General features: G+C 44.7%; 1 protein-coding gene across 2 annotated transcripts in view; it reads left to right on the top strand.

The window, feature by feature from the left end:
• AMPD3 (adenosine monophosphate deaminase 3) overlaps positions 1 to 23,297 on the top strand; it is a 101,517-nt gene extending 78,220 nt beyond the window's left edge. For both annotated transcript variants that reach the window (XM_069223619.1, XM_069223618.1), the window contains exons 13-15: positions 7,480 to 7,653; positions 15,874 to 15,984; positions 19,327 to 23,297. In XM_069223619.1, coding sequence (XP_069079720.1) covers positions 7,480 to 7,653; positions 15,874 to 15,984; positions 19,327 to 19,506 — 465 coding nt within the window. In that variant the 3' untranslated portion in view covers positions 19,507 to 23,297. The remainder of the gene's footprint in view (positions 1 to 7,479; positions 7,654 to 15,873; positions 15,985 to 19,326) is intronic.
• The last annotated feature ends 248 nt before the right edge of the window (positions 23,298 to 23,545 follow it).

The raw sequence follows: 23,545 nt of genomic DNA, 5'->3' as shown, positions 1-23,545 counted from the left end.
GCTTTGAGAACTGGTGCTGAGCACATTGCTTGTTTCAGGGTGTCAAAGGCCTGTTGGCAGTCCACAGTCCAGTTCACTTTCTTGGGCATTTTCTTGGAGGTGAGCTCAGTGAGGGCTGTCACAATGGATCCATATCCCTTCACAAACCTCCTGTAGTACCCAGTCAAGCCAAGGAATGCCCTGACTTGAGTCTGGGTTTTTGGAGCTACCCAGTCCAGAATGGTCTGGATCTTGGGTTGGAGTGGCTGAACTTGGCCTCCACCTACAAGGTGTCCCAAGTAAACCACAGTTCCCTGCCCTATCTGGCATTTGGATGCCTTGATAGAGAGGCCTGCAGATTGCAGAGCCTTCAAAACCTTCCTCAGGTGGACCAGGTGATCCTGCCAGGTGGAGCTAAAGACAGCAATATCATCAAGATAAGCTGTGCTAAAGGACTCCAAGCCAGCAAGGACTTGATTCACCAACCTTTGGAAGGTGGCAGGGGCATTCTTTAAACCAAAGGGCATAACAGTAAACTGATAATGCCCATCAGGTGTGGAGAATGCTGTCTTTTCTTTTGCTCCAGGTGCCATTTTTATTTGCCAGTACCCTGCTGTCAAGTCAAAGGTACTTAGAAATTTGGCAGCACCTAATTTATCAATGAGCTCATCAGCTCTTGGAATTGGATGAGCATCTGTCTTGGTGACAGAATTGAGCCCTCTGTAGTCCACACAAAACCTCATCTCTTTCTTTCCATCTGTGGTGTGAGGTTTGGGGACTAAGACCACTGGGCTAGCCCAGGGGCTGTCAGAGCGCTCAATGACTCCCAATTCCAGCATCTTGTGGACTTCCACCTTGATGCTTTCCTTAACATGGTCAGACTGTCTAAAGATTTTGTTCTTGACAGGCATGCTGTCTCCTGTGTCCACATCATGGGTACACAGGTGTGTCTGACCAGGGGTTAAGGAGAAGAGTTCAGGAAACTGTTGTAGGACTCTCCTACAATCAGCTTGCTGTTGGCCAGAGAGGGTGTCTGAGTAGATCACTCCATCTACTGTACCATCTTTTGGGTCTGATGACAGAAGATCAGGGAGAGGTTCACTCTCTGCCTCCTGATCCTCATCTGTTACCATTAACAGATTGACATCAGCCCTGTCGTGGAAGAGCTTAAGGCGGTTTACATGGATCACCCTTTTGGGGCTCCTGCTTGTGCCCAGGTCCACCAAGTAGGTGACCTGACTCTTCCTCTCTAGTACTGGGTAAGGGCCACTCCATTTGTCCTGGAGTGCCCTGGGAGCCACAGGCTCCAGAACCCAGACTTTCTGCCCTGGTTGGAACTCAACCAGTGCAGCCTTTTGGTCATACCAAAACTTCTGGAGCTGTTGGCTGGCCTCAAGGTTTTTGGTTGCCTTTTCCATGTACTCTGCCATTCTGGAGCGAAGGCCAAGTACATAGTCCACTATGTCCTGTTTAGGCTCATGGAGAGGTCTCTCCCAGCCTTCTTTAACAAGGGCAAGTGGTCCCCTTACAGGATGACCAAACAGAAGTTCAAAGGGTGAGAACCCTACTCCCTTCTGTGGTACCTCCCTGTAAGCGAAAAGCAGACATGGCAGGAGGACATCCCATCTCCTTTTGAGTTTTTCTGGGAGCCCCATGATCATGCCCTTTAATGTCTTGTTGAATCTCTCAACCAAGCCATTAGTTTGTGGATGGTATGGTGTAGTGAATTTATAAGTCACTCCACACTCATTCCACATCTGCTTTAGGTATGCTGACATGAAGTTGGTACCTCTGTCAGACACCACCTCCTTAGGGAAACCCACTCTGGTAAAGATACCAATGAGGGCCTTGGCTACTGCAGGGGCAGTAGTCGACCTAAGGGGAATAGCTTCAGGATACCTGGTAGCATGATCCACTACCACCAGGATATACATATTTCCTGAGGCTGTGGGAGGTTCCAGTGGACCAACTATGTCCACACCCACTCTTTCAAAGGGCACCCCCACCACTGGAAGTGGAATGAGGGGGGCCTTTGGGTGCCCACCTGTCTTACCACTGGCTTGACAGGTGGGGCAGGAGAGGCAAAACTCCTTAACCATGTTGGACATATTGGGCCAGTAGAAGTGGTTGACTAACCTCTCCCACGTCTTGGTTTGTCCCAAATGTCCAGCAAGGGGAATGTCATGGGCCAATGTTAGGATGAACTCTCTGAACAGCTGAGGCACTACCACTCTCCTAGTGGCACCAGGTTTGGGGTCTCTGGCCTCAGTGTACAGGAGCCCATCTTCCCAATAGACCCTATGTGTTCCATTTTTCTTGCCTTTGGACTCTTCAGCAGCTTGCTGCCTAAGGCCTTCAAGAGAGGGACAGGTTTCTTGTCCCTTACACAGCTCTTCCCTTGAGGGTCCCCCTGGGCCTAAGAGCTCAACCTGATAAGGTTCAAGCTCCAAAGGCTCAGTTCCCTCAGAGGGCAGAACTTCTTCCTGAGAAGAGAGGTTCCCTTTCTTTTGCTGTGTTGCAGTTGGTTTCCCAACTGACTTTCCTGTTCTCTTGGTAGGCTGGGCCATTTTTCCAGACTCCAGCTCTACTTTTTCACCCTGTGCCTTGCATTGTGCTCTTGTTTTCACACACACCAGTTCAGGGATACCCAGCATTGCTGCATGGGTTTTTAGCTCTACCTCAGCCCATGCTGAGGACTCCAGGTCATTTCCAAGCAGACAGTCCACTGGGATATTTGAGGAGACCACCACCTGCTTCAGGCCATTGACCCCTCCCCATTCTAAAGTAACCATTGCCATGGGATGTACTTTTCTCTGATTGTCAGCGTTGGTGACTGTGTAAGTTTTTCCAGTCAGGTATTGGCCAGGGGAAACCAGTTTCTCTGTCACCATGGTGACACTGGCACCGGTATCCCTCAGGCCCTCTATTCTAGTCCCATTAATTAAGAGTTGCTGTCTGTATTTTTGCATGTTAGGCGGCCAGACAGCTAGTGTGGCTAAATCCACCCCACCCTCAGAAACTAGAGTAGCTTCAGTGTGGACCCTGATTTGCTCTGGGCACACTGTTGATCCCACTTGGAGACTAGCCATACCAGTGTTACCTGGATGGGAGTTTGGAGTGGAACCTTTCTTGGGACAGGCCTTGTCTCCAGTTTGGTGTCCATGCTGTTTACAGCTATGACACCAGGCCTTTTTGGGATCAAAGTTTTTACCCTTGTACCCATTGTTTTGTGAAGAGGCTCTGGGCCCACCCTCCTGTGCAGGTTTTTGGGGGCCTGTAGAAGACTCTTTACTATTTTTAGTTTTGGTTGTCTCATCACCCTTCTGCTGGGGAGTCTTTGTGACCCCTTTCTTTTGGTCACCCCCTGTTGAAGTCTTGGACACCCTTGTCTTGACCCAATGGTCCGCCTTCTTTCCCAATTCTTGGGGAGAAATTGGTCCTAGGTCTACCAGATGCTGATGCAGTTTATCATTGAAACAATTACTTAACAGGTGTTCTTTCACAAATAAATTGTACAGCCCATCATAATTACTTACACCACTGCCTTGAATCCAACCATCTAGTGTTTTCACTGAGTAGTCAACAAAGTCAACCCAGGTCTGGCTCGAGGATTTTTGAGCCCCCCTGAACCTAATCCTGTACTCCTCAGTGGAGAATCCAAAGCCCTCAATCAGGGTACCCTTCATGAGGTCATAAGATTCTGCATCTTGTCCAGAGAGTGTGAGGAGTCTATCCCTACACTTTCCTGTGAACATTTCCCAAAGGAGAGCACCCCAGTGAGATCTGTTCACTTTTCTGGTTACACAAGCCCTCTCAAAAGCTGTGAACCATTTGGTGATGTCATCACCATCTTCATATTTAGTTACAATCCCTTTGGGGATTTTCAACATGTCAGGAGAATCTCTGACCCTATTTATGTTGCTGCCACCATTGATGGGTCCTAGGCCCATCTCTTGTCTTTCCCTCTCTATGGCTAGGATCTGTCTTTCCAAAGCCAATCTTTTGGCCATCCTGGCTAACTGGATGTCCTCTTCACTGGAGTTATCCTCAGTGATTTCAGAGTTGTTGGTCCCTCCTGTGAGGGAACCAGCATCTCTGACTATTATTTGTGGAGTCAGGGCTTGAGAAGCCCTGCTCTCCCTAAGTAGGACTGGAGGGGGGGAATTTCCCTCCAAGTCACTATCTTCATCCTCTGAGTTGCCATCCTCAGAGGGGTTGGCCTTTTCAAACTCTGCCAAAAGCTCCTGGAGCTGTACTTTGGTAGGTTTGGGGCCCATTGCTATTTTCTTTAGTTTACAGAGTGACCTTAGCTCTCTCATCTGTAGATGGAGGTAAGGTGTGGTGTCGAGTTCCACCACATTCACATCTGTGCTAGACATTATGCTTCTAAAAGTTGGAATACTTTTTAAGAAACTAAAACTGGTTCTAGAATCTAATTCAAACTTTTACCAAACTTTTAAACTCTAAAAGAAATGCTAAACAGGATCTAACACAAGGCCCTAGCAGGTCTTTTAAGAATTTAGAAAACTTTTCAAATTGCAAAAATCAATTTCTAATGACAATTTTGGAATTTGTCGTGTGATCAGGTATTGGCTGAGTAGTCCAGCAAATGCAAAGTCTTGTACCCCACCGCTGATCCACCAATGTAGGAAGTTGGCTCTGTATGTGCTATTTCAAAGTAAGGAATAGCATGCACAGAGTCCAAGGGTTCCCCTTAGAGGTAAAATAGTGGTAAAAATAGATAATACTAATGCTCTATTTTGTGGTAGTGTGGTCGAGCAGTAGGCTTATCCAAGGAGTAGTGTTAAGCATTTGTTGTACATACACATAGGCAATAAATGAGGTACACACACTCAGAGACAAATCCAGCCAATAGGTTTTTATATAGAAAAATATCTTTTCTTAGTTTATTTTAAGAACCACAGGTTCAAATTCTACATGTAATATCTCATTCGAAAGGTATTGCAGGTAAGTACTTTAGGAACTTCAAATCATCAAAATTGCATGTATACTTTTCAAGTTATTCACAAATAGCTGTTTTAAAAGTGGACACAGGGCAATTTTCACAGTTCCTAGGGGAGGTAAGTATTTGTTAGGTTAACCAGGTAAGTAAGACACTTACAGGGCTTAGTTCTTGGTCCAAGGTAGCCCACCGTTGGGGGTTCAGAGCAACCCCAAAGTCACCACACCAGCAGCTCAGGGCCGGTCAGGTGCAGAGTTCAAAGTGGTGCCCAAAACGCATAGGCTAGAATGGAGAGAAGGGGGGTGCCCCGGTTCCGGTCTGCTTGCAGGTAAGTACCCGCGTCTTCGGAGGGCAGACCAGGGGGGTTTTGTAGGGCACCGGGGGGGACACAAGTCCACACAGAAATTTCACCCTCAGCAGCGCGGGGGCGGCCGGGTGCAGTGTAGAAACAAGCGTCGGGTTTGTAATGGAAGTCAATGGGAGATCTAGGGATCTCTTCAGCGCTGCAGGCAGGCAAGGGGGGGGTTCCTCGGGGAAACCTCCACTTGGGCAAGGGAGAGGGACTCCTGGGGGTCACTCCTCCAGTGAAAGTCCGGTCCTTCAGGTCCTGGGGGCTGCGGGTGCAGGGTCTCTCCCAGGTGTCGGGACTTAGGATTCAAAGAGTCGCGGTCAGGGGAAGCCTCGGGATTCCCTCTGCAGGCGGCGCTGTGGGGGCTCAGGGGGGACAGGTTTTTGTACTCACAGTCTTAGAGTAGTCCTGGGGTCCCTCCTGAGGTGTTGGATCGCCACCAGCCGAGTCGGGGTCGCCGGGTGCAGTGTTGCAAGTCTCACGCCTTTTGCGGGGAGCTTGCAGGGTTCTTTAAAGCTGCTGGAAACAAAGTTGCAGCCTTTCTTGGAGCAGGTCCGCTGTCCTCGGGAGTTTCTTGTCTTTTCGAAGCAGGGGCAGTCCTCAGAGGATGTCGAGGTCGCTGGTCCCTTTGGAAGGCGTCGCTGGAGCAGGATCTTTGGAAGGCAGGAGACAGGCCGGTGAGTTTCTGGGGCCAAGGCAGTAGTCGTCTTCTGATCTTCCTCTGCAGGGGTTTTCAGCTAGGCAGTCCTTCTTCTTGTAGTTGCAGGAATCTAATTTTCTAGGGTTCAGGGTAGCCCTTAAATACTAAATTTAAGGGCGTGTTTAGGTCTGGGGGGTTAGTAGCCAATGGCTACTAGCCCTGAGGGTGGGTACACCCTCTTTGTGCCTCCTCCCAAGGGGAGGGGGTCACAATCCTAACCCTATTGGGGGAATCCTCCATCTGCAAGATGGAGGATTTCTAAAGGTCAGAGTCACCTCAGCTCAGGACACCTTAGGGGCTGTCCTGACTGGCCAGTGACTCCTCCTTGTTGCTTTCTTTGTTCCCTCCAGCCTTGCCGCCAAAAGTGGGGGCCGTGGCCGGAGGGGGCGGGCAACTCCACTAAGCTGGAGTGCCCTGCTGGGCTGTGACAAAGGGGTGAGCCTTTGAGGCTCACCGCCAGGTGTCACAGCTCCTGCCTGGGGGAGGTGTTAGCATCTCCACCCAGTGCAGGCTTTGTTACTGGCCTCAGAGTGACAAAGGCACTCTCCCCATGGGGCCAGCAACATGTCTCTGGTGTGGCAGGCTGCTGGAACTAGTCAGCCTACACAGACAGTCGGTTAAGTTTCAGGGGGGCACCTCTAAGGTGCCCTCTGTGGTGTATTTTACAATAAAATGTACACTGGCATCAGTGTGCATTTATTGTGCTGAGAAGTTTGATACCAAACTTCCCAGTTTTCAGTGTAGCCATTATGGTGCTGTGGAGTTCGTGTTTGACAGACTCCCAGACCATATACTCTTATGGCTACCCTGCACTTACAATGTCTAAGGTTTTGTTTAGACACTGTAGGGGTACCATGCTCATGCACTGGTACCCTCACCTATGGTATAGTGCACCCTGCCTTAGGGCTGTAAGGCCTGCTAGAGGGGTGTCTTACCTATACTGCATAGGCAGTGAGAGGCTGGCATGGCACCCTGAGGGGAGTGCCATGTCGACTTACTCGTTTTGTCCTCACTAGCACACACAAGCTGGCAAGCAGTGTGTCTGTGCTGAGTGAGAGGTCTCCAGGGTGGCATAAGACATGCTGCATCCCTTAGAGACCTTCCTTGGCATCAGGGCCCTTGGTACTAGAAGTACCAGTTACAAGGGACTTATCTGGATGCCAGGGTCTGCCAATTGTGGATACAAAAGTACAGGTTAGGGAAAGAACACTGGTGCTGGGGCCTGGTTAGCAGGCCTCAGCACACTTTCAATTGTAAACATAGCATCAGCAAAGGCAAAAAGTCAGGGGGCAACCATGCCAAGGAGGCATTTCCTTACACAGGGTCTTACAAATATTGTGCTGTGTCGCTGGGAACGCTTTTATGCACAAGGCACTGGAATCTATTTCTTGTTCTTGGCCGCATTCCCTGGCTTCCGAAAGCACGAACAGTTACTTGCTGTTAGCCTTGTCTCTGTTAATAAGCATGATTGTTGTTATGTGTTTGCAGAGTCCAGTTCTCCAGTACCTGTACTACCTCGCCCAGATCCCAATTGCCATGTCTCCACTCAGCAACAACAGCCTTTTCCTGGAGTACTCTAAAAATCCGCTGCGGGAATTCTTGTACAAAGGTCTTATGGTCTCCCTCTCCACAGATGACCCCATGCAGTTCCATTACACCAAGGTAGGTCTCAAAACTACTCTAACTTCCGGTCATCTGCCCTTCTTCGCCTAACCTCAGAGTATACACTTTCCCTTCAAATTACCTTAATGTCAGAATTGTTGCATTTCCTGGGATAAAAGAACCAGGATTGCCCACCACATTCTCGCCTTTTTTCACTCTGTGAGCTTGTTTCATCTAACATTACGGGGAGCTGACCTTTTCCCTCACTAAAACCAAGTCTAACTCATGACTGCCTCCATTTTCTTATACTCTTTAACCCCTTCGCTGCCAGGCCTTTTCCCCCTCAGGTGCCAGGCCTTTTTTGACTATTTGGGGCAGTTCGCACTTAGGCCTTCATAAGTTTTTGTCTTTTTTTGTCCACATAAGCTACCCATGCCAAATGTGCGTTCTTTTTTTCCAACATCCTAGGGATTCTAGAGATACCCACAGTTTGCGGGTTCCCCTGGAGGATACCAAGAAACTAGCCAAAATACAGTGAAAGTTTTGTTTAAATAAAAAAAAATGGGAAAAAAGGGCTGCAGAAGAAAGCTTGTGTTTTTTCCCCTGAAAATGGCATCAACAAAGGGTTTGTGGTGCTAAAATCACCATCTACCCAGCTTTCATGAACAGACAGACTTGAATCAGAAAACCACATTTTTCAACACAATTTCGGCATTTTACTGGGACATATCCCATTTTTACTATTTTTTGTGCTTTTAGCCTCCTTCCAGCTAGTGACAGAAATGGGTGTGAAACCAGCTGGATGCTGAACAGCTAAACATTTCTGAAAATCAGACAACATTCTAACTTCAGCAAGGGGGCATTTGTGTAGATCCTACAAGGATTTCCTACAGAAAATAACAGCTAAAATAAAAATATATTGAAATTGACATAAAAAAACAGCAATTTTTCTCCACGTTTTACTATGTAACTTTTTCCTGTGATGTCAAATTTTCAAAACGTATATGTATAGACGTATATACCGTTACGTCTGCTGGACTCTTCTGGTTGTGGGGATATATAGGGCTTGTGGGTTCATCAAGAACCCTAGGTACCTAGAGCCAATAGATGAGCTGTACCTTGCAATGGGTTTTCTTTGTATAAGGGTATGCAGCAATTTATTTGGTAAAATATAAAGAGTCAAAAATAGTTATCAAGGAAACCTTTGTATTTCCAAAATAGGCACAAGATAAGGTGTTGAGAAGAAGTGGCTATTTGCACACCTCTGAATTCTGGGGTCCACATCCTAGCATATGAATTACAGGGCATTTCTCAAACAGACGTCTTTTTTACACACTGTCTTACATTTGGAAGGAAAAATTGTAGAGAAAGACAGGGGACAATAACACTTGTTCTTCTATTCTGTGTTCCCCCAAGTCTCCCGATAAAAATGGTACCTCACTTGTGTGAGTAGGCCTAATGCCCACGACAGGAAACGCAACATGGACACATCACATTTTTACATTGAAATCTGACGTGTTTTTGGAAAGTGCCTAGCTGTGGATTTTGGCCTCGAGCTCAACTGGAACCTAGGGAAACCTAGCAAACCTATGCATTTTTGGAAACTAGACACCTAGGGGAATTCTGAATGGGGTCACTTGTGGGGCTCTCGCCATGTTCTGTTACCCAGAATCCTTTGCAAACCTCAAAATTTGGCCCAAAAAAACACCTTTTCCTCAGATTTAGGTGACAGAAAGTTCTGGAATCTGAGAGGAGCCACAAATATCCTACTACCCAGCATTCCCCCAAGTCTCCCGATAAAAATGGTACCTTCCTTGTGTGGGTAGGCCTAGTGTCCGCAACTGAAAATGCCCCAAAATGCAACGTGGACACATCACATTTTCCCAAAGAAAACTGACCTGTTTCTTGCAAAGTGCCTAGCTGTGGATTTTGGCCTCTAGCCCAGCCGGCACCTAGGGAAACTTAGCAAACCAATACATTTGTGAAAACTAGACACCTAGGGGAATTCAGAATGGGGTGACTTGTGGGGCTCTCGCCAGGTTCTATTACCCAGAATCCTTATCAAACCTCAACATTTGGCAAAGAAAACACTTTGTTCTCGCATTTCTGTGACAGAAAGTTCTGGAATCTGAGAGGAACCACAAATTTCCTTCTACCCAGCATTCCCCCAAGTCTCCTGATAAAGATGGTACCTCACTTGTGTGGGTAGACCTTGTGCCCGCAACAGGAAAGGCCCCAAACCACAACGTGGAAGGATCATATTTTCCCAAAGAAAATGTTTTTTGCAAAGTACCTAGCTGTGGATTTTGTCCTATAGCTCAGCCGGCACCTAGGAAAAGCTAGCAAACCTGGACATTTATGAAAACTGGACACCTCGGGGAACCCAGGATGGAGTAACTTGTGGTGCCCTCACCAGGTTCTGTTACCCAGAATCCTTAGCAAACCTCAAAATGTGGCACATTTCGGTGCTGCAAAGTTCTGGAATCTGAGGGGAGCCACAAGCTTCCATCTACCCAATGTTCCCCCAGGTCTCTCGATAAAAATGGTATCTCACTTGTTTGGGTGGCCTAATGCCCACGAAAGGAAATGCCCCAAAATACTATGTGGACTCATCAAAATTATCAAACACAAAACTACTTGTTTTTGCTGGGGGGGGCACCTGCATTTTTGGTCCTGGACTCCGCAGCCATCTAGGGAGCTCAACCAAATCCAAACATTTCGGAAAACTAGACAACCGAGGGAGTCCAGGGAGCACTCGCGTGGATCCTGCAATGTTTTCTTACTCCGAATCCTCAGCAAACCTCAAATTTAGCTAAAAAAAAATCAAAATTCTCCCACATTTCTGTGTGGGATCACCACACAGGCCCACATTTCCTACCGTCCAACGTTCCCCTCCGTCTCCCGGTAAAAATGATACCTCACTTGTGTAGGTCGGCCAAGTGCCTGTGACAGGGAAGGGCCAAAAACATATCGAAAATGAGGGGATACCAAAGTAGGTCCAAAAGGGCCGTTTGAAAAAAAAAACATTTTTAGGCTGACAAGTGGGGCAGAAATTTTATTGGTATTGAAGGGACAATGCTGGTGGTAGGAATTTTGTGGATTCCTGCAGATTCTGGAAGGTTCCATCACAAAAATGTGTGATTTCAAGCAAAGTTGGAGGTTTGCAGGGCATTGTGGGTAAGAAAATGGTTTGGGGTGCATGAGAAGCACACCAACCTGGACTCACCCAGATGTTTAGTTTTCAGATTTGTCTAGGTCTCGTAGATTTTTCTACATGGCAGCGTCCCAAAGTCCAAAAAGTGCAGCCCCCACCATTCCAGGTGGGATGATTTTGAGACAAGCTCTCATGGCCCAAATGTAAAACCAGAACCCAAATAATCAAATGTCCTCTTGCTTGCCGTTGGGACCGGGGGTAATTGCCCCATCTACCCACCGGTAGGCAGAACAACTTTTTCCCCATTTATTTGGGGTGGGGGTATGGCTATACCCCCACTCTCTTTTTTGAAAAAAATCTTCCCTGGTCTCTGTGGGCTTTCTGCCTCCCTTGGGGGCAGATGGGTCTTACAAAAAAAATATGCTGATCTGCCCGCACGAGGGGTGGAAATGGGCAACAGTAATGTGCCCCCATGGGGAGTGACCCTTGCCCAAGGGGCTGCCCCCCAAACAAATCACACACACACCAATCCCTGATGCCTAAGTGGTTTCTGTTCCCCCTTGGGGCAGATGGGCCTAACAGAAATAGGCCAATCTACCCCCATGGGGGGTAGAAATGGCCTATAATAAATTTGCCCCCCAGGGAAGCGACCCTTGCCTGAGGGTTCGCCTTCCCATCTGTAAACAATTAAAAAACATAAAAGTCCCTGGTGCCTAGTGGTTTCTGCCCCCCTTGGGGACAGATCAGCCTAATAAAAATAGGCTGATCTGCCCGAAGGGGGGCAGAAATAGCTTAAAATAAATGTTCCCCCCAGGGGAGCTACCCTTGCCAAAGGGGTCGCTCCCCTTGCGTGAAATTGTTGTAAATAAAATCCCTGGTGTCTAGTGGTTTCTGTCCCCTTGGGGCAGATTGGCATAAGAAAAATAGGCCAATCTGCCCCCAACGGGGGCAGAAATGGCCTAAAATAAAATTACCCCCTCCCAGGGGAGTGAATCTTGCCTAAGGGGTCGCTCCCCATCTGTAAAAAAAAAAAAAATAAAAATCCCTGGTGCCTAGTGGTTGCTGCCTTCCTTGGGGGCAGATCGAGCAAATTAAAATAGGCTGATCTATCCCCAAGGGGGGCAGAAATGGACTTAAATAAATTTGCTCCCCCAGGGGAGCGACCCTTGCCTAAGGGGTCGCTCTCCTTGTGAGAAATTGACCTGAAAAAAATCCCTGGTGTCTAGTGGTTTCTTCATCCCTTGGGGGCAGATTGACCTAATAAAAATAGGCCATGGCCTAAAGACAATCCCCCCCGCCCCGCAGGGGAGCGACCCTTGCCTAAGGGGCGGTCCCCTCCTGTAAAAAAGTAAACAAAAAAATATATATCCCTGGTGTCTAGAGGTTTCTGACCCCCCTGTGGGCAGATCGGCCTAATAACAATAGGCCGATTTGCCCACAGGGGGGCAGAAATGGCCTAATAAATAATTGCCCTCCAGGGGAGCGACCCTTGCTCAAGGGGCAGCTCCCCTCATACATAAGTAGTAAAAGAAAACATCCCTGGTCTCTAGTGGTTTCTGTTCCCCCTGGGGACACATTGACCTAGTTACAATAGGCTGATCTGCCCCCAGGGGGGCAGAAAAGGCCTATAATATATTACCCCCCGGGGAGCGGCCCTTGCCAAAGGGGCCGCTTCCCTCATACATAAGTAGTAAAAAAAACAACAACAAAAAACATCTCTGGTGTCTAGTGGGCATTTCTGCAGCCCGATTGCTTCACGATTGGGCTGCAGAAATGCTCACAGAGGCATGAAAGGAAAGGCCTTTCCTTTCCTTTCTTGTCTCTGTGCCATCCCCAGCCCCAGGATAGGAAGGGAAATGCAAAGCTCAGCTTCCAGCACAGTGGGGGCGGCCTCTGATGAGGTCAGTGCGCAATTGTGCGCTGACATCATCAGACATCACTGTGGGGGTGTGGGGAGGGCGGTGATGGAAGGGGAAGCAATTTCCCCTTCCATCTCTGTCCATGGGAGAGGAGGGCCAGGCCAACGGGGGAGCGCTAGCGCTTCCCCTGAGGGCCCATACAAGAACGTAACAGTTATGTCCTGGGCACCCGAGCAGTGCTGCCCAGGATGTACCCGTTATGTCCCGGGCACCCAAGGGGTTAAACATTTGATGTATATCATAGTCTGTAGTTGTTGACTGTTTAATAATCGTGATATGGTCTAAGTGATTTAAACTATGTCACGTTTCTTGGGTTAACATGTGGCTCAAAATTACCAGAATGTTTCCAGGTGAAAAGGAAGATTAAAAAAGCAGACTCTAAGGTACAGATTGCCAAGATATTAACTTTTTGTAATTATAGCACAACAAAAATGTGCAAATGTTTTGAATTCATACATTCATCCAAAATCACCACCTATGGACTAGGTTCACAAAGTGCTCTAATTCTAGTCCTTGTTTATTTTGGGGCAAATGCACAAGAGTGGGTATACTTTACTATACATATACATATGGGTTTAAATTACTATACATATACATTAAGCATTGAGAGGCAATGTGATAAACCCACAAAACAATACTCCATTTAACAATATACGGTTGAGGCTAATCTCTCACAAATGTATTCATACAAACGGTCTGATTTACAGTTAGATGGAAGGATTATTTACTATCATCATGGTAGAGTACTTTACACCCACCAGCGTGGGGGTACAACGCCCACCAACTTTAGAGATGTCCAGCAGATAGCTCTTGCATTTCCTGGAAGCACCATTACATTGGTTCCTGTACATTCATTTAAAGTTTGACGGACAGCTCCAACAATCTGAAGGAGCTGTACACCAAACTTTCAACTTTGTTTTTTAATTTTCAAAAACAAAATCTCACAGTGAGATTTTGTTTTTGAAAATAAAAAAAAAGTAACGACCCCTGGGAGTTTTCTCCCATGGTGTGAGGGTCATTTGGTAGGTTTCACTGCTCCTTACTGCCAGGTTTTACTTGGCAGTGATGAAGAATGAAAACTTTCCATTTGTTTGCTCACTCCAAAAAGGACGGGCAGACAAATGGCAAAATCTAAAATGGGCACTACTCTGTTGTACCGTCAGTGGTGTATGTTGGCGGTGGAGACGGAGTATTCTCCTTAGTTGACATTCCAAAGGCCCACCTGATTCTAAATGTAGTGGGTTGACCTTCAGTTTGGCAGAGAGGGTATACTGTTGCGACAGAGTACTTTCTCCTCCAAAGTTTAGAATGGTCTCAACGTTCTGATAAAGTTTGCCAACACAGTATGTTCCCAAAATCCTGTGGTGGGGTAAGGGAATCCAAGCAAATACTATATGTAAAAAAGACAAAAAAAATCAAAACGTCATTGACTAGGTCATCTTGTCCACGATTTAATGTCTCACAGAAGTAGCTCAATAGTCAGTCTGAGCTCTTGTTTGCTTCTAAAAACAACAATGGATTAGACAGCTGTGCAAGTTTCATTAGCACATGAGCAAGAGTATAAAAGGTATGAACCATAGAGATTAAATAACTGAAGGAAACAAGAACATGAAATAGAGGCAGTGTGGTTAGACAGTATAAAACGCAATCAAAAGTGATGTCAACATTACAGGCTGGTGGTGGTGAGGAAATGAAAAAGATAGGTGGAGAAATGGCCAATAGGTGTGGCGAAGTGCCACGAAGAAAAGGCTTTCTGTTTACAAGGCATAGAACTGGCTAGAATGAGGAGACTTCCACAATTGAAGAGCGGAAAAGGCAGTCAGAGAAGGTATGATGAAAGGGAGAGACATGCTGTGAATTATCAGCACACAGATGAGGAGATCATAATAATCAAGAAGAAGGATGTGCTGCAGATAGACAAGAGAAATTGGCCTAATACAGGCATCGTAAATCAGAGGAAAGGATAGAAGTGATGAGCCACACCAGTCTACCAAACAGGAATGGCTAGAGGTCTGTATAGTCATTAAAGAACAATCCAGAGATGAAAGAATATCAAAAATAACACCTACTTCATAAGAACAGGAGAGGTTGAGAAGAATTAGAACAGAGGAGAGAAGACTTTATATTAGCACCTGGAAGTGGGGCTAGGAGAAGACGTGACAGTAATTTCCATATATTGAACCAAACAAAATCCATTTTGGAAGGGGGAGGGGTTGTTAAGCTAAAAGTAGAGCTTGAAATTAACCAAACATTTATGGAACTTAGAGAGAAAGAACAGAGTAATAAGAGGTAAATGAGTATGGTGAGATGGGTCATTTAGATATTCTATGCGGAGTGGGCAAATGGAAGTTTATTTAGGAGAATTTGGGATGAAGCCAAAACACAGCAAATGGTGAAGCTGAAGGAAAGTTGCAATGTTGGGATGAATGAAAAGGTATAGAGAACATGTGTGTTTGGTTGAAGGTGATCCAAAGTGAGGCTTAGTGGTTAGTAGAAGAAAGGAAGCACTGGAATTCAGCCTCAGATTCTACAGCAAATTTCAGCAAGCATTGATAATGCCAATAGGTCTGGCTTTAATGGAATTTTGTATGGTAAAATGAAGCATTACAAAAATAGCATAGGAATAGATATATATTTGCATGGAAACGATTGGTGCAGGTTGACAGGTCAAGTGACAGTTGCTCTTCCAAGCCAGACCTCAAATCTAAGTAGGTTAATGACAGCCCTTCTCCCATCTGTGTTGAAGCCTGAGAAAAACACCATAAATTATCTAGCTAGCTAAGACACTTTAATAGCATTACAATGTCACGTGGATGTCCCTGAAATTTGAAGCTCAGACAGCTGGATAAAGAAACACAATGGTCACAGCTGTGTGGAAGGCAAGTATTCTTTTTGGGAAAGCACACAACATATGCCCAATCAAAATATGTACTCCTGGCTCCCAACATGTGTGCGAAGCCAAAGCTCCTTTCTAGTGAAGCTCACATAATTGTTTGGTGACAGCTGTGCATCAAGCCGGACCATAAAAGGGAAAAGTGGAACTTAGGAGTCGGGAGTAGGAGAGAAAGAAGGAAGGATACATGAAGACCATTAAACAGATGACATAGTAATGGGGAGTGACTTCACTGCTTGATACTATGTGCTGATTAACTTAAAGAACATATAGTTTATAGTTTCACTTATGTTGTGACTTTGTTAAATTCACAGGAAGCCTTGATGGAGGAATTTGCTATAGCAGCTCAAGTGTGGAAACTAAGCACCTGTGACTTGTGTGAACTTGCCAGAAACAGTGTTCTGCAAAGTGGATTATCGGATAAGGTAAGAGCTTTCCTGTATGAAAGAGCAGTTATTAAGTTATTCATCGTCAAAGTAAAACTTATGTACAGTAGGTAGAAAACATGTTCATGTAAAGCGCCTTTCAACGTCAATAAAAATTAAACATGTTCATGTAAAGTGCTTTTCAACTGCAATAAAAATGTAAATATACTACCCTCGCCACTTTCGTGAAGCTTTTCCAAAACATCTCTAACTTTGTCAGTTTTACTAAGTTAGGAAAGTTAAAAATGGAGGCAAAATTACATGCACGAAGTAGGTTTTTCAAGGGAAAAAATGCCTATGAAAACACCCCACTCCAAAACGTTTTTATTTCAGTGAAATTTCACAGTCAAGTAGACTTCTGAAACAGTATCGAGCAAAATTGATATATTTTATACTTTCATCGAACGTTGTCTCTGAAATTATATCCTTACTCCCCCCTGTTAAAAATGACGTTGACACTTGACTGGTGTGATGGAAGGTCAATGAAAGGGGTTATATTTCAAAACAAACTGAGTCCACATACCGCTCCCGTATGGGTTGAGGAAGACTAGTAAAGCCAGATTCACAAAGCCATTTCTGGCTGTAAACATACATTTATGGTCTAAAATGGCGCCTTTTATGCCTGTCATGGATCCGCACAAGGATACCAAGGAGGCATAAATCCCGATAATACTGCATGATGTTGGTCCAGGGCTATGTGTAATTATGCAATAGCAAGCCCCATGAAAGTAGAGAGAAGAGGAAGGAGCAGGGTGTGGATTGCCTTGAGACTTTGTGAACACCCATAATTTTGTGAACTTGTGGCTATTGAAAATCTCCTTTCTGACCCCTTACCACCCAGGAGATGATCAGATTTCCTCCAGCAAAGGGCTGTACCAATTCCCCTTCCAAGGTGGGAAAGGGTGCAGGACAATCCACAACTTTTGTATCAGTGTAGATAAAGGGAATTCTACAGGAGGAAAAATACTTACCCACACTAAAAGAAATATAAAATGTTGCGCAGGTGCACAGCGGGGCTGCCTTTCCCACAGTGTGAAATTGTGTTGTGTGTACAATTATGCACAGGGTAAGTACCACTGCGAACAAATGCCACACAACATTACCACAAGTATGCCTGGAAAACTGTAACTGGCATATGTTTCCATACATACAGCTGGACATGACTGAATTGCAAAAAGTAGTAAATCTGCACTCTACCAGTGCAGATGTATTCCTTTTTTGTGAATCTGGGTTCTAGTGCCTAGTTGGCATAACAAAAACATTTGCAAGGCTTTAACTTCATTGCAAGGGAGTTGGCAATATACTGTTTTATCATGGCATGGAATTAATCTGGCGCTAAGATACAGAAAGCTAGGGAAAGCAGAGAAGCCACCCAATTAGTATATAAATAGGTAGGTTTTTAGAGCTTTACGGAAGGCCAATTGATATCGGATCTTGCGCAATGCAGTGGGAAGATGACTCCAAGCCACCACAGCCAGTAAACAGAAGGACGGGCCACCACATCTTACCTGCCAGAATCTGAGGACAGAGAGAAGCACGGCAGAGGTGGCACAAAGGTCTCGCATGGGCATCTAATGTTGTAATTGTGATTCACAGCAAAAAACCTAGATGGTCTGGGGGATGGTGGAGCCGCCGCTCTCCACTCTGGGTACTGGGTCAGTTCAAGAAATATTAAAATATTTAATTATTCTCTTTTTACACATGAGAGTAAAACCAATTGCTTTTTAGCCACTGTATTTGGAAAATCTGGCAGTAGACCACGTTTAAAAAAAACATCTCCTCCCACCCTCCATTGCCCTGAAACGTTCCCTTGTATAGTCAAATAGGGACTGATATTGAAATATTTGAAAAGACTCCTTTGAGCTTCTGTTGTAGTCCTATGATCCATCCTTGTGTTGTTATACTCACCCTCTGCGAGACGGTGATCAAGCTTGTTGCACAAAATTATGTGTAAAAGTGCTTTTCTGCAATGCCGGTGGCTAATGAATAATCAATATCTTTATCAATTCAATTTCCTCTTATGAGACGGTAGAGAGGTTACTGCTATCCTATTTGCAGCTATCCTGCAACTGTTGAGTTTGAACATGTGGTTACAATTAGTAATGTTCACACACATGCGCACACACACACACACACACACACACACATATATAAAATCAAAGGTTACAGGCATGTTATAGTTAGGTTCACATTTTAAACACACAAAACCATAGAAATTGAGCAGTTATAGTATACATATAGTGACGTTCATAAACAATAACTTACTTAAGTGCACAAGTTATGGTTTCTTTAGATAAGTATAATTATATGTAGGACTATAACTTCTGAATATCTATGGTTTTGTGTGTAAAATGTAAACCTAACTATAACGTCCCTGTAACCTTTGATTTTCTTAGTGAATTTCTGTTTTTTTTAACGTAAAGTAATATATAAATACCAACTCCCCCATACATGCACCCAACCCATGCAGCAGGGGTTTGGTGTGTGAGTGGCTGTATTTTTTTTCCAATGGGCATTCGGATCCATCGCAGAGTTACACCTGGGGATCACGCTGAGCACTGTGGTGGATCTGCAGGTCAGCCCCCCCCCCAAAAAAAGACCAATTTTTTGCCTTTTAGAGGTCCCTTCTCTCTATCCTGACCCCTTATCTGGGTTTTTATTCATATTTTCTTCCTGGAGCTCTGCCGAGAAACAAAATGGAGGCCACAATTTTTTTTCCAGTTGCGGCCAGCCAATCAGGGCCTTGCTTTTGGGTTCAGCTCCCCAGCGGATGGGTCCGCGGAGGATTAGTTCCCCGAGGTATGCAATTTGCTTTTTCCTTTAATAACTCCAAAACTACTGAACAGATTTAAACCAAATAACAAAAAGCACTTTTTCTGTACTAAGATCTAGCTTTTTACCAAATTTGGTATAGTTCCGTTCAACGGTTCGGACTGTAGTCATGTCTTAAAACTTCAAAATCTCCATAGACATTGCATGAAGTAAAAAGTATTTTGGGACCCTCCTTTTTTCTTGCCCCCCACGTTATGACTCTATATATATATATATATATATATATATATATATAGAGAGAGAGAGGGAGAGAGAGAGAGAGAGAGAGAGTGAAATATAATGTCACAGTTTAATTTGCACAATGAAAGGTTTATTCTTTACATTTTTGATGGTTCCCAGAAGGCGGCAGGGATTTACAAATAACAATGCTGAGTATGTTTACATCAAACTAAGTTACAATTTGCAAGAAAACTAGTTTGCTGATTGTGTAGATTTTCTTTACCAGATATATGTAGACGTGAAAGCTGCTAACAATTGTTTTTTTTTAAATGAAACTTTATTTGCCAACAGGAAAAACGACACTTCTTGGGAGTGAATTACTTGAAAGAGGGTCCGGAAGGAAACGACATTACCAGGACAAACGTTGCACAGATCCGCATGGCTTACAGGCATGAGACACTATGCAACGAGCTCAGTTTCCTGACTGACGCCATGAAATCGGAGCAGGTTGTGGATGCAATATCCAAGTGAGCTGCACGCGAGAGGAGCAGAGCCCTATCACCGGGGACCATTCACATCCTGTTCGGAAGCGTGTTCACATGATAAAGATCAAAACCCCTGAGCAAAGACTTCTGCACAACACACTTTGGTGGAGCACTCTTCAGTGACTGTATGCATATGATTTCAGGTGCTGAGACCACACCACCTTGCATGAGCCCAACACCGAAGGTCTGAGTGCCAACTGAGTTAATGCTGCCATCCTGCTGGTCTTTCTCACAGAGTGAGGTGCTCATTAGGTTTTCATTTGTTCCATGTCCAAGTCCTCTATCGAAAGAGTACTCTGTGACATATTCTATTTATAAATAATAGCCAGTGCCAGGAGAACAAGAAGTAGTGCACAACTCCAATACCATCTTCTTTTGTTGCGACTGAGGTTATTGAAAGGTGTTGGAAGCATGGGATGTCTCATTATTAACTGCTTCAGGTGTTGACCTTGAAGGACATTTCATTATTAGCCACTCCGTTGTGCTAGACCAGAGGAAAGATGTTTTTTCCATCTCAAGAATGTCACTCTCAACTCATAGGCTGTGACCTGGAATGTGTTCAGAGATCCCTCATGCAGCAGAGCTGACTTGTGACTGATCCTTCGTTCTAGGTGACTTAGAGGTCGTAGTAGAAAAATGCAAGCCCTGCACCACCAATGGCAACCTACAAGTCCACAAAACCCCGCCCACTGCCGACCAGCCACATATCTATACTGAAGGGATTGGGCCACAGTACAAGTCATTCTCAAAGGGGAACCTTGGCCTGAATGTTTAAATGGCGACTACACGGGCAATGAGCCAAAATTATGAGCCCACCTTCATCAGGAGGGCTTGTTGATACACAGGATTTGCTGTAAAATGATTAAAAGTGAAAGCACTTATGTTTGCTTATATGCAGGTAATCACTTGTCACCATGAAGCGCTTTAGGGCAGGCGATGCACGAGAATAGCCCTTCTCTTCTCTGCAACAGCCATCAGCCATTTATCGGATCTTTCTGAAGTGCTTTACTTGCATTGTCTGCTTTTGTAAAGCTGTATTTCCATTGCACATTTCATTACGTTGTCACGTACCTGGGATCACACATTTCCAGGACACAAGCCAAGCTCTTCCAGAAATTTAAAACAGTGCCATTGCTCTTTAGACTCTCTTGAAAACATATTTCTGATTTAAAAACAGAAATATTAAATGTTGAACTTCTGTGCTGAAAATATGCATGTGTCTGTGAAGCTATATAATTTCTTCCCTGTCCCCAATTCAAAGAAACAAAATCATAAACTTACCCAAGACAAGGATTAGGCACATTTTGGCATGCCATTTTACATTCAAGGTCAAAAAATTCTCAAAGACTTTGCAGAACATGGACATCATATGATTGTTGTTGCGAGGTCAAGCAGCAGATGTAGTTGAATAATGTTTGTAACAGTGGCTGTTGCTAGTCTATTGGAGGACAGCAAAACCTGTTAGCACTGAGCCGCCGCAGTTACAGTATGAGCTTAGGCCCATATTTATACTTTTTTAGCGCCGCATTTGCGTCATTTTTTGACTCAAAGCGACTTAAACTTACAAAATAAAATCGTATTTTGTAAGTTTGTGCCGCTTTTGCGTCAGAAAATGACGCAACTGCGTCGCTAAAAAAGTATGAATATGGGCTTTAGTCTCATAAAGATACTTGCCTTCTTAGGGTGTGGTGCCTAAACCACAGGATTTTATTTGAGAATGAGTAGGGCATTGTTAAAACCATTATAGGCAAACGCCACTACAAATGTCCACCGGAGGTCATCAGATTGCAACAAAGGGCTTCAAAGATGTATTTTTTGGGAAAGAGCAGGAAACATCCACAGCATAAGATTTTGCCAAGGCTCTGGAAATTCTCGCAAAGGGCACGATTTCAATTCTGCCCTCTGCTTCCCAAGTAATGACTTAATCTCAACCAGGTTTGGCCCCCAACTCCACAGCCACCACTTTTATATTTCCCTGGGTTTCCAGCTACATAGCTTCCTACTCTTTTCTAATTCTCACAATAATTGTTTGAACACACTCTCACTCAAGGCCTTCAAGCTGAAATTCAAAATTACATTTACAGCCTCCACCTACCACCACAACTTCCTGATGGACCTCGCTTGCTGGCACCACTGTCATGCCATCATCCTTGAAATGTCACTTTGTGCATGCCCTGTTACCCGTCCGTCTACCCTGCTGGACGATCTCCGCAGCAGTCATGCTGGGCATGCTGGGCTGGGCCCAGACCCCTCTTCTGCACCGTGACTCCTGCATGACTGTATTGTTAAAAATGACCTCACTTAAATTACAATGTGCTTCATGAAGCACACTCAAGGCACTTTATGGATATAGAGCATAAACCTAGATGGAAAATTGTCATATGTATACTAAAGAAGCCATATCTTGGCATTGGGTGTTACTTAGAGCTGTGTATGTTTTATTTAAATGATAAGCACTTTGCATCAACAACCTATTTTATCAAATAGAGAATTTATTTCTTTAATAAATATGATGTACATTGTATATGGTTAGCTGCTTTGTTGCTGTTTTGCACATTTAATCAAGAACGGTTCCTCATTGTAATAAAGTGTGTGCTTCTGCTGCACAAGGCTCCTAGAGTGTGGCACCTGAATGCTACCGGTGGACCTACATGATACATGGGGTCCTGGCACCTCACTGGAGGCCCCATTTAGTGCCAGTACAGGCCATATTGGGACCTAGACCTACATCTTAGTTTGAACGCAGCTCTCCTGTCCTCCTAGTGGTAATGGAGGGTCCTACTCTTTGAGGACCATTTATGGCCATTAATGCCCAGTGGGATCTGGTTCAAGTCTAGTGACCCTGGCATGGAAAACCAAAGCACTGAGCGGATTTCTCTTGGAATAAACTTCACTGTGTGAGCAAGGTGTGCCCGAGGATACCCGCGCCATGCTGTGTCTATTATATTTATGTTGGAGTATTCATACCATGCTCATAGAGCCGCAAGGCTATGTAACCTCGAATTTTGATGAGTTTTTTCTCTATATTGTGCACTGTCTGTTCAAACAAATGCTCTTCCCGTCTGGGAAACACAATTTGCATAATACACTGTGTAAAGATAAATAGTTCTTCCATAGTTTGCATCCATTTCAATCTTTGTACATTTACTTTATGTGTTAACAGGCAACGTAATTATTCAATACTTTTTATTGTTTTTTCTAAATACTTTTTGAAAATGTTTTTAACGAACATACTGTGAGCGAAAATGATATTGTTTATGCTATCTTTATCATAATGTATTTTTAAATAGCAGTTGCTATTGTACATCTACAGCAGTGTAAAGTTCGGGTGTTACCGTTAGCCAAGACATTTATACTCACTTATCAACCTTTGAAAGATTAAATGCAGATTCAGCCATGCAGGGTGCACACAGTTATCAGTATGAAACGCTTACCAAACTCGTTTATGTTTCTCACTGGGCTAACACAGTGAGTACTTGAAAAGCACTAATGTAGCCAAAAGGCCGTATTAAAACACATGCTGCTAAGACTGGGACACAGGCGAGGAACATAATATATTTATGAAGGTTGATAACAAGATGTGCCCTAAGGCAGATGGAGTGTAAAATAACAAAAGTTTCATTAACTATGTTTAACCACAGTGTTTGTTTTGTTGGAGATTTAAGTCCATGCGTAGATTTTGTTTATTTTTTGACAAACACAACATGCAACGTAACGACTCACTGCGTGTATGTCGGATGTTTGGTTGTTGCTGCCAATAAACACTGTTCTACCAGATATCAGGGTTAAGGTGGGTGATGTATCGCCTTTGGAAAAATGTCAGCTTTTTGTGTTGTGTACAGGTAATGGCACAGACTTTGTTTTCCAAGTCCCTGTGTCATCATCATCCCATTGACAGTGGCCAGATTCTGGGGCAGATAGAATTCTGCAAGTTATAAAGTCAGTGTGGCAGAACCACCATCTTCGCCACCGCCATGACTGAGAGTGGCAATGACGGCCAGAAGTCAATAGATACATTGAATCCC

This window comes from Pleurodeles waltl, chromosome 3_1 (genome assembly GCF_031143425.1).
Source record: "Pleurodeles waltl isolate 20211129_DDA chromosome 3_1, aPleWal1.hap1.20221129, whole genome shotgun sequence".
Lineage (NCBI taxonomy): Eukaryota > Metazoa > Chordata > Amphibia > Caudata > Salamandridae > Pleurodeles > Pleurodeles waltl.
This window is presented reverse-complemented; position numbering and strand designations above follow the sequence as displayed.